This window comes from Oryzias latipes, chromosome 7 (genome assembly GCF_002234675.1).
Source record: "Oryzias latipes chromosome 7, ASM223467v1".
In the NCBI taxonomy this organism is placed as follows: Eukaryota; Metazoa; Chordata; class Actinopteri; order Beloniformes; family Adrianichthyidae; genus Oryzias; species Oryzias latipes.
The window spans coordinates 15,077,483-15,092,955 of record NC_019865.2 but is presented as its reverse complement, the minus strand read 5'-3'; the positions used below and the strand labels follow the sequence as shown (position 1 = coordinate 15,092,955).

Sequence of the window (15,473 nt, the reverse complement as noted above, 5' to 3'; positions counted from 1 at the left end):
CGAATAAGAATTTCAAAGTGAATGTGCTGAACTTAACGAAAGAAATTGCAGTCACAATGGGAACCATCAGGGAATTTTATTTAGTCACTTTCATGAGACCCATCAAGGTTTGAACACATGCAATTATCAAATAATTCTTTTCTCAACAGAAAAGTATTTTAATACCTGCTCTGCAGAGATTAAAGAGGAATCATGAAAAAAAAACTATTCTGTGAAAATTGTTCTTCACTTCCCCCTCTCAAGGAGGAAACCCAACATTTTGGTCTCTTAATAAAGAGAGGAGGATGGGTTGAGAAGCCAGGCTCTCTGCTTAGAAATGAATAACCTGGGATGCCTGTATATGGGGGGGGGGGGGGGGGGGGGGGGGGGCTGCGCCTGAGTGGAAGAGGGAGGATGTTAGGGGTTCCTCTGCCCTGGGTCTCTTCCTATCTGTGTGAGTAATGATTCAGACTGCCAGTGTGGTGGTGTTGTCTCATTTATAACCATTTACACACGGCCTCACATACAAACAAACGCACACACACCAACTCACAGAGCATTAATCAGACAGGAAACAGGGCAGGTGGACAGCCATGTCTGTTCATCCCTAAAACAGACGGATTCTGACACTCCTGTGAACACTTGGAAGGAGTCGGGTAAAAACAGCTTCACTAATGGACTCACGTGAGAGGAACAATTATTTTCAAACCATACTGCCACACTCTGTTTTCCACCTCATCCCATTTTATCCAAAGAGAATTTCCAAAAAATACAAATCTGTTACACAAAGCCAAATGTTTGAAAAACAATTAAAGCACGTATTTGTCTATTTGTAGTTTTAGTCAGTAGCATTCAACATTTTCACACTGTAAGTGAACACAAAGACATATTTTTTACTGCTTCATCAGATGATGATGTTGTAATTTTTGAAAACCCAATGACAGCTCGAGTAACCAAAAATATTTTCTCCTAAATACTCTTTTAAACTATTTTCACAAGCATTATTTTTCATGAGATTGCAATGCATGAGTACCGAAAGGCTAGCAAGAGCTTGTAGTTAGCCTTTTCTTTACCTCTGTATACAAAAAGAAACAGTGGTTGCTTCTTTAAGATCATTTATGTTTTATAAGTTTTAGTCACAACTGGTCTAATGTGTGAATACGGGTTGTCTGTGGGGCAATAAATGGGCAAACATGTGGGGAACACTCAGGTGACCCGCATGAAATAGCATTATGGCGGCGTGTCGTACACATTTTTCATTTATTTAAACCCCCTCCCAAATCCTGCAAACTGCACCTGAGGGCTGTTTACTTGGTCAGTGCATGCTTCTGCGGACTTGGAGCCTGAATGTCTGAAATAAGGAATTTAGACAATCAGAGCTCAGTTTGTGTTGGCATCCACTGGGAACTCACTTAGCGGATCTACACCCCGTTCACATGGTAAGTGAGAAAGAAGGAATATAAGGACAACTATAGTGTGGCATAAGGGCACTGTCCGACAGCAGGACACATTTGTCTTAAATGTGTGCAACTTCTATTAGCCTTTACGAATACTTCACGACACATTTGTTACATGCACGACAATGGTACGTTCCATTTTTATGACATCTTTTGAGGTAGCCGTACAAGCCTAAATGGAACTGTAAGACAAACCTGCGTTCCTCTTAGATCTGCCGTTCCTCTCTATGACCCTCCTCACCTGGAACAATCCAAAAAAATAATAGGACCTGGCTGCAGGCATCAATGTCCAAAACTTAAAGTCTTTAACCAGAATCAGTCCCCCCCATATTGCTCAAAAAAACTTTATTTTAACTGGCGACCCTTATAATTATGTTTTTTTTTCTTGATTTAAGCTTGAATAAAAGTTTTTTTCTACAATTCTGAACACTTTGGGGTTGGGGTTAGGATCAGGGTGAGGGTTAGTTGTAAAGTTTCTGCTTCAGGCTAATGATGTCAGGCGCCATATTGTCTCCAACCAGGTCTCTGTCAAAAAACCTGCAGCACCCGTACGAGTCACCTTTTGTACAGACACATGTGACTAAGGCTTTAAATCTTAAAACACATCTGAATGCGGATATTGATAAATCATGTAATAAAATGGTTATAGTATAACTGGGTGGGATTATATAAGTTCGCTTCCTTCCACTCCCTTTCAAGCAATATTTATTAATTATGTCTAATTATCCTAAGTTTGATTAGTTACTGTATGAATGTATAACTGATGATTATATTGTTTTTGTGTATTATTTCTATTTTGATTGCTTGAAATAAACCATTTCAAATCAAATCAAATCAATGCTCCAGACCAGGAACCTTTATCTGTTGCGAGTTGATTCTTTATAGCAGTTCTAAGACATCAGTACTTAGTCTGTGAATGGTCACAAAACTATTGAAGGTGAGAGTAGATTTCACATCCCCTGCATCCATTTCAGTTATTGTTGTATTTATCAACATTTAAAGACCTGAGAAGTTTTTTTTCTGATAATATTATTAATTCTGATTCATGATTTATTTGTTTTAAACCGATTAGATGAGTTTACAGACATCTTTTTTCAGAGGGTACAGTAGTTGGAAGCTTTACTCAACAAAATGTTAGTCTAAAAGTTTATTGCGTGAGTGCTCATGAGTGTAATGACAGCTTTCTAACTAATGGGACTTTTTACAGCTTCCTGGCATAGCAAAAACATAGTAGCCCTTATTGCCCATAAGCTATATTGTACGGATTTCAAGTTTGAAAAAATATTTAGTTGCATCAAACACTTTATACATTTGCAAATAAACTAGTTTGCTGTTATTTGTCTTTTAAAGAAACACAACTATAATAGACTTGCGGTAGATAAATGTTTACATGCAAAGCCTCTTTCAACGAACAGTTCAGCCAGTAAATAAAACTACCATTACATTACGTGATGGAAGTGAAAGGGCGTCGTTCGTAAATAGTGCTTGTCCTGTGGGTTTAAAGTAGGTTTGGGGTGTGGTCCAGTGGTCAGGGAAATAGCCGGATGACCTGAACTGTGCTGAGTCATGTCCCAGGTGAGGGATAGAGCTGCCTCTACTGAGCTCCGGGACGTGCACTTAACCTGCAGTAATTACTGGAAAACAACACTGAGAACATGGCAACATGGAAGTTGTGGAACTGGCTCTTGGATTTCAAATTACTCTAAGACTCTTGAGGCGCTCTGTGAGGATGCCTGCCAGTGTTATATGTTGGACAGTCAAGCTGGTGTTTGAACATCCTGAGAATTTACCAGACAGATGCAGAAACTAAATGCACAGCTTCAAGAAAATTATATATTTTACATCTCAAAATTTGGCAATTAGCTGTTAGACAAATGCAACTCTTCCATTAGAATGAATCACACGTGTGTAGAGATAACTTTTCAAGTTAAAAACACAAATATTTGACATTGATTAGGTTGGAGGAAAAAAAGAAATAAGGACAAGGATAAATTTGGAAACAAAAGCAAAAAGAGGGAGCGCAGGAAAAGAGATATGCTGAAAAAATCAACAGAGGGAGTCAAGAAACGAGGAAAAGGGCCAGAAGAAGAGAGACAAAAAAGAAGGACTCTGTGAATGAAAACCAAATGGCTGCTAAAAATCATTAATCTTGTAGGGATCTGTGTCAGCGAACGGCAGTGACACAAAGAGCTTTCGGAGCAGCGAGGAGAGCAGCTCAGTGACCCGAACCCAATTGGCTGAGAAAGGCCCACCAGGCTTTAATAGACTTTTGCTGATCCGACACTTGTTTGCTGGGAGCCACAAAGAGGGGATTGCAGGGGCTGACAGAGGCCTGCAGGCCTGGGGGCTCCCCTCCTGGTCTGTGATAAATGACCCAGGGTGGGCAGGGCCAGGATCAGGACCGGAGTGAGAGAGCTGAGTGACGAGGAGGTCATCAGGAGAGAAGAGTAGATGGAGAAAGGAGGAATAAAAGGGCATATGGAGGTTTGGAAAGTGTAGTTGATATGAGGACATCCTTATATAATGACAGGTCTGGATATCATAACATTCAGCAGAGAGGACCAGTATGACAAGAAATCGTTGGTTCGGCTCTTTTCCATAGACGTGCCTGTTGTGGCACACACCCACCCCAGATCAATCACTCCCACACACTTGGACACTGGGTCTGTTGGCTCCTGTGTGAGCAGCTTTATTGTGGCATTCACAACCATACAGTGAGAAGAAAGTAACTCAGATCATAAACATTTATACTTCACACACTTGAGGGAAGAATAAATGCCTCTTCAGATATTACACAGAGCCATTTGAAGCCTATTAAAACTCCCTTTTTACTTTTAGCTTAATAATATCCTGATGCTGTATATGATCCACAATGGATGACGTATATTTTCCAGCAGAAATGATCAGAAGTCCTAATGCAACCCAGAGATGCTCAGGCACATCCATCCGCAGATGTTTTTCCACAGATAGATGACACTCAAACACCAACATGTTAATGAAAGACAGAGGTGATTTACGGATGCAAACATACATATATTTTAAGGACAAAATAGTGCATTTGCTTACTTGGAAAGAAATAAAAACAACTACAAATATGTTTTCCACACTGGTTTTGTTATAGTAGCCAATGGTTTGCTTAGAAAACAGATGTAAATTGTGGTTAGGACCCCAGAATGTGCTCTTTAATTATGTTATTCCTGCTCTCTGATATTCCGTTCTTGTGGTACCGCCTACATTCTGTGGTCCCACAGCCCCAGTTTATAATAAAACCTAATATCATACACAACCCTCAGCAAAGAGCTAACTGGAAGGAGGCCAAACTATTGTACATAGCATTGCAATTTACATTAATGAAATGACCACAGAAAAAGGCAGATTTATTGTCCTTTTTTCTTCTAGATTCAGCCAGTACAGTGCACACTGACATTTATTTGTTGTTATATTTACAACATGTCAATCAGGGACATCTAATCTCAGAAAAGGCCTACAATTATGCCTTGGCCTGCTCTCCGACTTTTTTATATCCCATCTGTGTCTCTTCCATCTCAAAAAAGAGAGGAAAAGAAGCACAAAAAAAGAGAGATAAATAACTGCAGTTTGGAAGATGTCTAAAAGACGCACATCCCAACTTTTAGCAATGACTGAATGCGCCACCAGAGGCGCCCTGTCACAAGAAATAAGCCCCACTTACCTCCGCAAACACATAGATCCTTTTACAAGGTGAACAGTTGGCTAGAATCCATGTGAGGAGGCCTGTGGAGACTCACAGACAAAATGTATGATGGGATTTTCGATAAGATTCCCAGAATTTGCAGTTTCTTCTTGCCTTTTGTTTTACAGGAAAGACCCTAGAGTCAATCATCCCTGATGGAGATCCTTCTCCGGCGGCGACTGCTCAATTCTATCTGTTTACATAAACAACGTGTCTTAATAATACATGTTTCCACAGACACAATCGATCCGTCTGGAGTAAACAAGGAAGCCAGCAAGTCTCACGTTGTAAGAGGCGGATGTTAGACTCCAGACGCAACAGGACCACTGAATGCTTAATCAACCCGACACTGATGTCAACATTTCCACAAGTTAAAACAGAGATATTTGCAGGCTTGTGTTTGAATTTTCCAATTCGTGATTAAATACAATAACATTGTAGTAATATAGTTCTAATAAATTATTAATCATGAATAATATCATTAATTATGCAAATCAACGTGCATTATTTTTTGGAATTCGACTGACTTCAGCTCTTTGGTTAAATAATGTCTGAAAATATTGACTTACAATAAAAGAAATTTACATGAAAAAAAAACGTTAAGTAAAACTGCGTTTGTAATTCAAAGCACTGTCATAATGTAAAATAGTTACAGTGTTGACAGCCTGGAGCGCTCATCTGCGCTGCGCCTCTTTTCTACCTGCGCGTCAAACAAAAGCGCTTTCTGAAAGGAGCGTCTGTCCATTCCCTCCTTTTCGCTTCTGTTACAGGCCTTCCAGAGCGGCTTCCCTCCGTATTCCTCTGCAGCATCTCAGTGTTCCAACGACCGCACAAGAGGGTAAATAAAAGCGTACTCCAGATAGGAAAGACGTTGGGTTGTTTCTTTAAAAAAAAAAAGAAAGAAAACAGAAAAAAGTATTCCTTATGGTCAGTATTTCCTGAAAGGAGCGCAATTTCATATCCTGGAAAAAAATAAATAAACACGCACGAAGGTTCACATGCATGGATAGGTCCCGAACAGAAGAGAGATCCATGAATGTGAGCGAAATCATGCGGGTCAGAGGGACCCCGGGCCTCTGGTGTGACGGCAGCGGCCCGCAGGTGCGCGATGTGAGCTGTGGGATGCTCTGCAGCTTCTCTGGCTCCACGCGTCAACTGTTAAAAGTACTATTTTAAAGGTGATTTTATTTCTGTTATTCATTCCTAAAATCCGAAGGATGGGACTCTCATTAGGGGCGAATAAGCAAGCATCAACACTTTTTTTCGCTGTCCATAAGCACAGGGATCACTTAATAGATCATTAACCACCGATATGCTGCTGACATGCACGCTTTTTTACATCTCGTCTCTCCATTACAGCTCGTGATTACCGAGGGAGGACAGCCGCCGGCAGGCCTGCCAGGATCTATTAGACGGTGGACTCAGGTTATATTAGAGAGCATTACGACCTAATGGGGCTGCTGCTATAGGTCGGCCTCTCGGGGAGAGGGGTTTAGGTCGGCTCGGCACGACATGACTTACTCACATCACTTCTGAAGTTAGGGAGGGAAACTCAGCTCACCTACAGATGAAAGAGTTAAGGACAAAGTTTTTGCCAGAACGTTTTTATTTGCGAGAAAAACAGATGCTTGTTAATTAGATAAAAAGACGGCGTGTGGTCCAGATAAAATAAATTAATTAATTTTAAAAAAGAAAACAGGCATTGATTGGCAGTTAGCAAAAGGTACATTGGTGTTATTATTTTAAAATGAAATTCAAGTTAAAATCACTAAATCACTCCAGTGTCTAAGACAGCGCGTATTATAATTAGGAGACCAAAAAAACGGAATATAATAAAGTTGAGATGTCATTGGAGGATGACTAATTGGTTACTAATTCTTTGAAATACAAAATATGTTCAATACATGTTCTTATCAATGTGTTTTGTTTTTTTTTATTAAGAAGGACAAAAAGCTTTAAAGGATAAAAAATCAAAATAAAAAATGTCGGGGCATCGTGCCTGACAGTGGATTCTTTCTTGTTGCTACAGAGCCACAAACTAAACAAATATCTAATTACTGCTCTGTGCGGCTCGTTCTTCATCGTACCAGCCGTGCGCTCCGACCGACTCCAAGTCATGCGTCGCACGCGCTCACAGACGCCTTTCTGTTCTCTTCTTTACTCAACGACCAGAGGTTTGCTCAAAATAAGACTTTCTCCGCTTCTGTTTGTAGTCCAAAGTAGTTCTGAACGCTAAAGACAAAATATGATTAATCCCACTGATCAGTCTGGGCACTTCTGACCCTTCCTGGGCCAAACAAGAAATTAAACATGACATGGATGAGACGAAGCAGCTTCACAGTTTTCGGCTACAATCAATTGTGTTATCTGGCACAACGACGTGATGTGATATTTTAAACAAGCAATTAGCGCCGAGATGAAAATCTGTGCGCATGATGAAAAGAAGTGTTCAACACCGCAGCTTCTCCCGTGCGTCGCGGGTGCGTGTGTTGCCCACGCAGGGGCAGCCTTGAGCCTGTTTCTTGATGGAGCAAGGCTCAAAAAGCTTTGATGCAACTCGGCGTTGGAGAAATGCTCCAAAAGAAATCTGAAAGTAGCAGAGTCCTGAAAAGTCATTTTTTCTTTCATAACGGCAGACATGTTTCCGCAGCGCTGTTCATGCTCCTCCAGAAAGAAAGAGTGTCTTCAATATTACTTTCAAAACCTCAGAAAACTTTGATTTAAGCCCCAACATGAGGATAAACGTTGATAATACTCATTTGTAGAAGATCAGGGTTTTTATTATCCCCAAAGTGAGTCACAGATCGTGTCGTTTAGTTTGATAGAAAAACACAAATTCAGTGAAAGATGGATGTAAATGCTTGATTTAAGAGATGTATACATTTTAAATGAATTCAAAAAGTCATTAAAAACACCTTAAAAGTTTTAAAGAGGTACAAAGTTACAAATTCTTTAGACCTCCTGAACATTGAGGTAAATGTAATGGACTTTTTATATATAATTCAGTGCTTTTCTCGGGCATTTGGCTGAACCTGCAGCATCGACGCTCCTAACTGGTACACATCAATCTCACTAAGATCAGAAAGTGTCAGGAGTGAAGAGAAGAAGCTGCGCGCTTCGTCTGTAAAGTGAAGGCATTTTTCTCATCCGCCTCTCCCACCTTCTGCTTTTAGAGATCTTGGTCAGCTGACCGTCTGAAGCTGTCAAAGCGGACTTGTGCGCCCTCCTCTCCTGTTTCTCCTCCTCCTCTGCTTAAGCAGAGTCCTGCTCCCATTGGAGCGCCGAGCGCCACCGATACAGCCTTTCGGCGCGACGTCACTGTGCGCATTAAGCATAAAGAGCAGACTGGCTCCGAGCGCAGTCTGCTGGATACCAGAGAGAGGAGAGAGCTGGGAGAGGCGAGCCTTTAAATCTCTGCAGTGCAGAGCTGGAAAAGCTGCTTCTCAGAGAAAATCAGACGCCATATGTAACCCTGCTTGTTTTCTCTTCTTATTTTTCCTGGAGAAAAAAAGAGACTATACGGTAAAGGAAGTTGTTGCGTGGACTGGTGCCCCGTCTTTTCGTCTACCATTATTTGTGTTTTTTTTTTTTTTTTTTTTGCTTTTGACTTCACTTTTGCTGAAAGGACTGCGGTTTTACTTTTTGCACTGAAGCGCGCTACTTTCTACCTCCAGCCCGGGCAGAAGTGGGCTCCATGACGCAGATCGTGCGCAGAGCGTCAGTCTGAAAGTTTTCCTCTGCAACTTTTTTTCCCCTCCCGTTCACTTTTTTCCCTCAACCAATTTCACCGTGTTTCATGCTACAACAAGTCAGCGCAGAGCGGTGGAGGAGCCAAAAGAACTATTGCATGAAACCAGAAAGAAAAGAAGAGACGCTGATTAATAAGTCAGTTTTTGTGACGCTCGCAAATTATCTGCAAAAGGGTCGCGACAACAACATGAGTGCAGAGCTGAGCATGGGCTCGGAGCTACCCAGCAGCCCTCTGGCTCTGGAATATGTCAATGATTTCGACTTGATGAAGTTCGACGTGAAGAAGGAAGGCCTGGCCGGGTTGGATCGCAACGGGGTGCGTCAGTGTAACCGTCTGCAGCCCCAAGGCTCCGTGTCCTCTACTCCCATCAGCACGCCCTGCAGCTCAGTACCATCCTCGCCCAGCTTCAGTCCTACAGAGCAGAAGCACCACTTAGAGGAACTGTACTGGATGCCCAACAGCGGGTACCACCAGCAGATAGACCCACAGACGCTGAACCTGACCCCCGAGGACGCAGTGGAGGCCCTGATTGGTGCCACGGCCCACGGACACCCTCCACCCCCACACGTCCAACAGCAGCTGCAGCAGCAGGGGGCTTTTGAGGGCTACAGGGGCCCGCACCACCACCACCACAGCCATCACCCCCACAGCCAGCAGCATCACCATCCGTATGCCGGGAGCATGCAGCACCACACCGAGGAACTGAGCGGGCACCCAGGTGGACACAACCACCCCCACGGGCAACACCATCACCACCATAGCCAAGACCCCGAAAGTCCCTCCCCGGTTTCCCCAGAGGCCCATCAGACGCTCCATCATCACCGTCACCACCATCACCACCATCCGCACGGCCACCTAAGCCAGTCCGCGGCGCACCACTCCTCCGGGAGCGGACTCAGCGTAGAGGACCGCTTCTCCGACGAGCAGCTGGTGTCCATGTCTGTGAGAGAGCTTAACAGACACCTACGGGGCTTCACCAAGGACGAGGTCATCCGCCTGAAGCAGAAGAGGAGGACCCTCAAGAACCGGGGCTATGCCCAGTCCTGCAGGTTCAAGCGCGTGCAGCAGAAGCACGTGCTGGAGAACGAGAAGACGCAGCTGATGAACCAGGTGGAGCAGCTGAAGGCGGAGATCAGCCGGCTGGCTAGGGAGAGGGACGCCTACAAGCTTAAGTGCGAGAAACTGACGGGGTCAGGGGCCACCAACGGGTTCCGCGAGGCTGGTTCCACCAGTGATAACCCGTCATCACCCGAGTTCTTCATGTGAGTTGTTGCTCTCTTGTAAAAGCCATCACAACAAACTCTCCCCCTCCACCCCACCATTCTCCTCGGACTCAGTTTGCTGACGAACAGCTGATAATAGTCCAGGCTCCCATACGGTTTGATTATATTAACAAAAGCTATATTAGAAGAAAAAAATAATCCATCAGATATTCTCATATACTCATCCCCTCATTCACAACCAAGATACAATAGAGTGTCTGATAAGTTGCAGCAACTTTTTAGATTAGTTGCTTCTAGTGAAGAGACTGTTTTCTTCTCCAGAGGATGGCTGATGAACTTTTTTTCTTCTTTCAGGCTACAGCTTTTAAATAACCTGTAAGTAGTGTGGGATGGCTCCCATGGCGGTTGTCTTGTAACTTTCCTCTTCTTCTTTTTTTTAAATTTTTTAAAAAAATGTTTTCTTTATTTCTCTAAAATCACGACATTGTTATGGAACAAGCAGGCCTGGTTCTGCAGTTTGCAACCCATATGAGACTCACATTCGACAAGTGGGCCCGCAATGGGGGGAGAGGGGGGGAAAGCGGGACTCCACTTTATGCAAAGTTTTGTCTCTGACCCGCCACGGGGGAACGTTTTATGCAACATCTCATTGATTTATTGCCTGCTTGGTTATAGTCGAATATATATTGAAAAGAAGTCTGCATTAAATATTAATCCTGCATGCTGGACATGTACGGTAATAATTTCTATTTTGTATTTTCATCTTTTCCTGTATATTAAGAGCATGTGTTGATCTGCGTTTCTCCATAGATTTGTTTAGGGGGGGGGGGGGGGGGGGGGGGGTAGAGAATAGCTGCGGGGACACAACAGCAGGACTGCCGGTGCAGTATCATGGTGTGGGTTCGTTTTGGCTTGTAAATATTATGCAACCGCAAAACTGCACAAGATTCAAGAGGCTCGTTTGAACTTCTTTATTTGTGTTGTTTTTCTTTTGTTTTCCCCTGTTTTACTAGTGAAGACAGGAGGGGGGGATGGGATCTGACAAAGTTTGGAGGGCATTCTTTTTTTTAAGTAGTTGCATTAAAATACTGCGTGTCAAGTGCACTTTTGTCAGTGATTTCAAAGTTTTCATTTGGGCTATTGTGCAGACCTCCCTCGAGGAAACATACTATGATAAAATATTGTAGCATTATTAAGGACAGGCCTGTGGAGTGACGTTTGGATGCAGATTTGCTGCGTGAGTTTATGAAAACGAGCGTGTGGCGACATGATTATTGGCTTCTGCAAACCAGGAATTGGTAAAAGTTGTCTTATAATTCTTATTTGGCGTTAACGCAGCTTAGAAAATGAACCCATGCCTTAACATTTACATTTAAGTGAAACGGATTTGACCTAAAACAGAAGAAAAAGTTGTTGTGATTCGATTGGCAGCCACCTGTTTCGTGTTTTTGCGCATTGGCCTAATGGTTTTTAATTTTCACAGAAACACGGCAACTATTAGCTCGTCAGAGAACAGAATGTAAATTAAAATTATACATATACATACTATTTCATGTTTTCCTATTTTTTTCTGCAGGTCAGTAAAAAAGGGGGACTCAGGTCGTGCAAATTCTCAAAATGAAAACAATGTTTATGTTATGTAATACTTTCTTGTCTGTTTTATTATTATTTGATGATTCTGGTTCTGCTGGCCAGATGCATACCTTTTTTTTTATTATTATTTTAATGATTTAAATTAAAGTGTCAAATCATATCAATTAAGCATGGTGCTTGCATTGCAACTGTCGTTAAAAAGTCATGCATTTAACAATCGTTGGTTTGTTGATTCAACTGTGTTGAAATCGAACTGAAACTGCAGCAGCGGGTTGTTGTTTTGTTTTTCTCCAATTCCATGTACTTATGATGATGGGGATCAGTTTTCAAACCTGTTTATATAAATAATAGTAACACTTAAATTTGAACTGTTTCATTCAGGCTGGTTTCTGTTTTGTCTTTTTGTTGTTGTTTTTGACAAAGTTGTTTCCTATTTTGCTTATTAAAGTCATTGAAATGGCAACATGGACCTCTAAGACTTTTTCTTTCCTTTTTCCTGCCACTAATCGAAAAAAAAGAGAATGAATGCTAACATCCGACTTTCCTCTGTTTCCGATAAGCTGTTTTTGCGCTCCCCTCTAAACTGTGTAAATTTAATTTTTCCTTGACCAATATCCTATTTTAAGTTTTAGGAATGATGTGGAAACTTTGGCTTTCAGCCCCTGGTCTGCAGTGATTAGATCACCGACTCTGGCAGTTTCTGCCGCTGCAGGAAGATTCCTGTGTGCGCTGCTCTGCTGGCATGCTGACTTCTGCAGAAATCCCTCCGTCACAGGAGCGCACAGAAAAAGGAGATCTTTGACCTTGCAACACACCAGAGAAGAGATGAAAACACCAGATTTACATTAAGTGGTAAAAAAATTTCCGTTTCATCACGCATGGCTGTAGATGTACTTAAGGGCTAAATGCGCTCGTGCGCATTTTGGCTTTTCAACAAGCAACGCGCTAAGCCCGAATGCATGCGCACTGGTGCGCAAAATCTAATTTTTTCCCCTTTTTTTCATATTTTTGAAAATATTTCTTTGCGCACATTTCTTGATCATTTTCCAAAAGTAACCAAAAGATCCAATAAAACACGGGGGTTTGCTCTTCACTCTCCATCGTGGGCCTACAACAACAACAGAAGCCGAAAAAGAAGGGAGTAGGATTTGAGCTGCTCGGTTTAGAGTTTCTGGTGTCAGAACATTATCTGCCTCATGTCTGCACATTTTCAAGGACAAAACCACGAGGCAGAGCATCCACCAATGACAACAAAGCAAGGCGAGTCTAGTTTACATTGTAGCTCCCTCCTCTCCGGGCTGCCGCTGCAGCCTGAGGGAACGAATTCAGCGGAGGCGAAGCGGGAGAAAGAGGCCCGGGCGTCAGAATGACCCAAAAATAACAAAAACATGTGTCTAGGATGATCCGTGTCACCTTCTTTTACACATTTCATATTGGATCCGCTGCATGGATGAGCCAGATACACATGTGGACACCAGCATGTGTTTGTTGTACAGCATCAACTCAAGAGCTCAAAACACCTGGAAAAACACATCTGGATGCAAGGAAAAGAGATCAGCCATCTCCTTTGGCGCAAAAATCCTGTTTGATAAATATTTAAATGCAAACTGGTTCTTTGAGAATAAAAGTTTACAGTAATTTCATAGTTTGCTTAACATAAAATTATAAACTGAGACTTTTTGCTTGTTTTCCCTTTATTATTGATTATGCTACTATAAGCCCAGGATTATTAGTGTTTAATTTCTGATATGTGAATTCTTTATTACAGAGATCCTGTCATTCAGCCTGCCGTGCAGTAGCTTCTGCAGCAGCAAACCACAGACTGGACCGCTGCCTCATCCATTTAGGCAGTTTCAGCATCATCTAAACTCTATTAGCTTTTGCCTCAAACCCGGTGCAGGTGTTGTGAAAGTCTTAACATTTCTGCATCCCACCGCTGAGGCGTCTTTTCTCAAACGTTACCAATTCCTCTGATCTGAAAGAACCTCGTTTATTGTTTCAGTCTCCCACAAGCCTAAAGTTTTACATCTGTCGTCAATCTGGTTGAATTACATTAAGATCTGATTTAATTTAAAAATGCTCATTCACAGAAGGCAAGAAAGATGCATTCAAAAAGTACGTCCTTTTCCTGCTACTTACACAACATTGTTTTGTAGAAAAAACAGCAGCGCTTCTCATTGTAGGAGATCTTGAACCATGAAAAGTTTTTTTTGTTATAGTGCATGAGTTTTCATCTGAATACAGTGGGTAAATACTATATAATATACTATTTATATGTCAGCCAGACTATTTATTGAACTTCTTAAGACCTGAGCTTTTGTTTGAGATGCCTTTTTTATTTTGTAGTCATGTAAGCAGAATTAACTACTGTGGCAATGTAACCCACAGTATGATGTCCACGCATGTGGACGCCAGCTCTTAAGAGGTCCAAAGCATTCAGAGTATTGTGCATGTGTTATATTGTCTGACAGAACCCTGCTGATAATTAGTCTTCCTTGTGATTTCATCTTTCAGCTTTTCACCCTCTTTCTGTCCTTCACAGAGGCCGGCCCAGTCTGGGTGTTCAGATCATCCCAGCATCTGTGTCGTCAGTGTGTTAAAGCTCATACGCTGACATAGAAAATGTGTTGAAAAACAACACAAAATAAAAAACAATCAGAAAAACAATTTTCAGACGAAAGCAGAAAGACATTTATATTTATGTATGTTTTTTTACTGTGCTACAAAAGGCACATGTCATAATGCATGACGAATGCACCAAAAATTGTTAAAACAAATAAACTCTTACCAAACTATCATTTTGAAAAAAAAAATCTTTCTACCTAGACATTGGTGTCATCACAAGAGCAGTTGATTTCCAGCAGGTTACAAACAAAAAGGAGCCATTATTTTCTGACCTCATCCGCAACAGCTTCTCTTTGTGATAAATTCATACCTCCATGGTCACAACCACTCAGTGGTGTGGATGATGGATACCTATGGCCGTGGCCGCAGTTAGTCGATGAAAGTGACCTATGTGTACATTTCTCCTTCCGGGATGTGAAACCCAATTCCGGGCGGGATTGATCCATGTCTGGCCACTGCGGAGATAACGCCAAAGCGAGATGATAAGAAAAGACACTGAGCGGTCAGTGATACGTTTGAACCATCAACTCCAGCTGCAAACAGGATGTTGGAGTCACTTTTAAAGGTGTACAGAGCATGTCAGGGGGGCATCGGCAGAAAGGAGAATCTGCTGCACCTAAAGCAAGGCTGAATTTTTTTCAATTTTTTCTTGATAAAAAATTCTTCCAAGACCCTAAACAAAAAAAAGTTGAAAATAATTGCTTGCAAAACACAAAACAAAACATCTCCACGCAAATAAAAGGAATCAGAACCCTGAGTGTGCTCTGTTGTAACCTTTGAATAACCTTTAGATGTCAGAAGAACAAAGGGGGGAAAATAAGAAAAAATGTCTGTAGGGATTATTGTTTTCTGTCTAACAAATCGCTACAGCTGTCAGACCTGCCAATCAATTAACTCAGCTGAATAGGTGGGCTGCCCAGGATGAGAGCTGTCTGTGTGCATGTGCACTGTATCACTGTACCCCCTGCATTCTGCTCTGGTCTGTTGTCGCCCTAAGATGTGAGGTAAATAATTGAATGGATCCATTAATAAATAAAGTGCAGGGGGAAAAAGAAGAACAGGAGGTCGAAAGAGAAGAGATTGGGGAGACAGGTCACACATCTTTACAATCACAGTGCAGGGAGTGGCACATT

General features: G+C 42.0%; 1 protein-coding gene across 1 annotated transcript; it reads left to right on the top strand.

Moving 5' to 3' along the window:
• Window positions 1-8,495: 8,495 nt before the first annotated feature.
• Window positions 8,496-12,178, top strand: mafb (MAF bZIP transcription factor B). The gene has a single exon (XM_004070499.4). The coding sequence runs from the start codon at window positions 8,945-8,947 to the stop codon at window positions 10,163-10,165; it is 1,221 nt and encodes a 406-aa protein (XP_004070547.1). The 5' UTR covers window positions 8,496-8,944; the 3' UTR covers window positions 10,166-12,178.
• The last annotated feature ends 3,295 nt before the right edge of the window (window positions 12,179-15,473 follow it).

What these genes read in the sequence shown, in the direction of transcription:
- mafb (XM_004070499.4), top strand. Translation starts at nt 8,945, where the DNA reads ATGCTACAACAAGTCAGCGCAGAGCGGTGGAGGAGCCAAAAGAACTAT.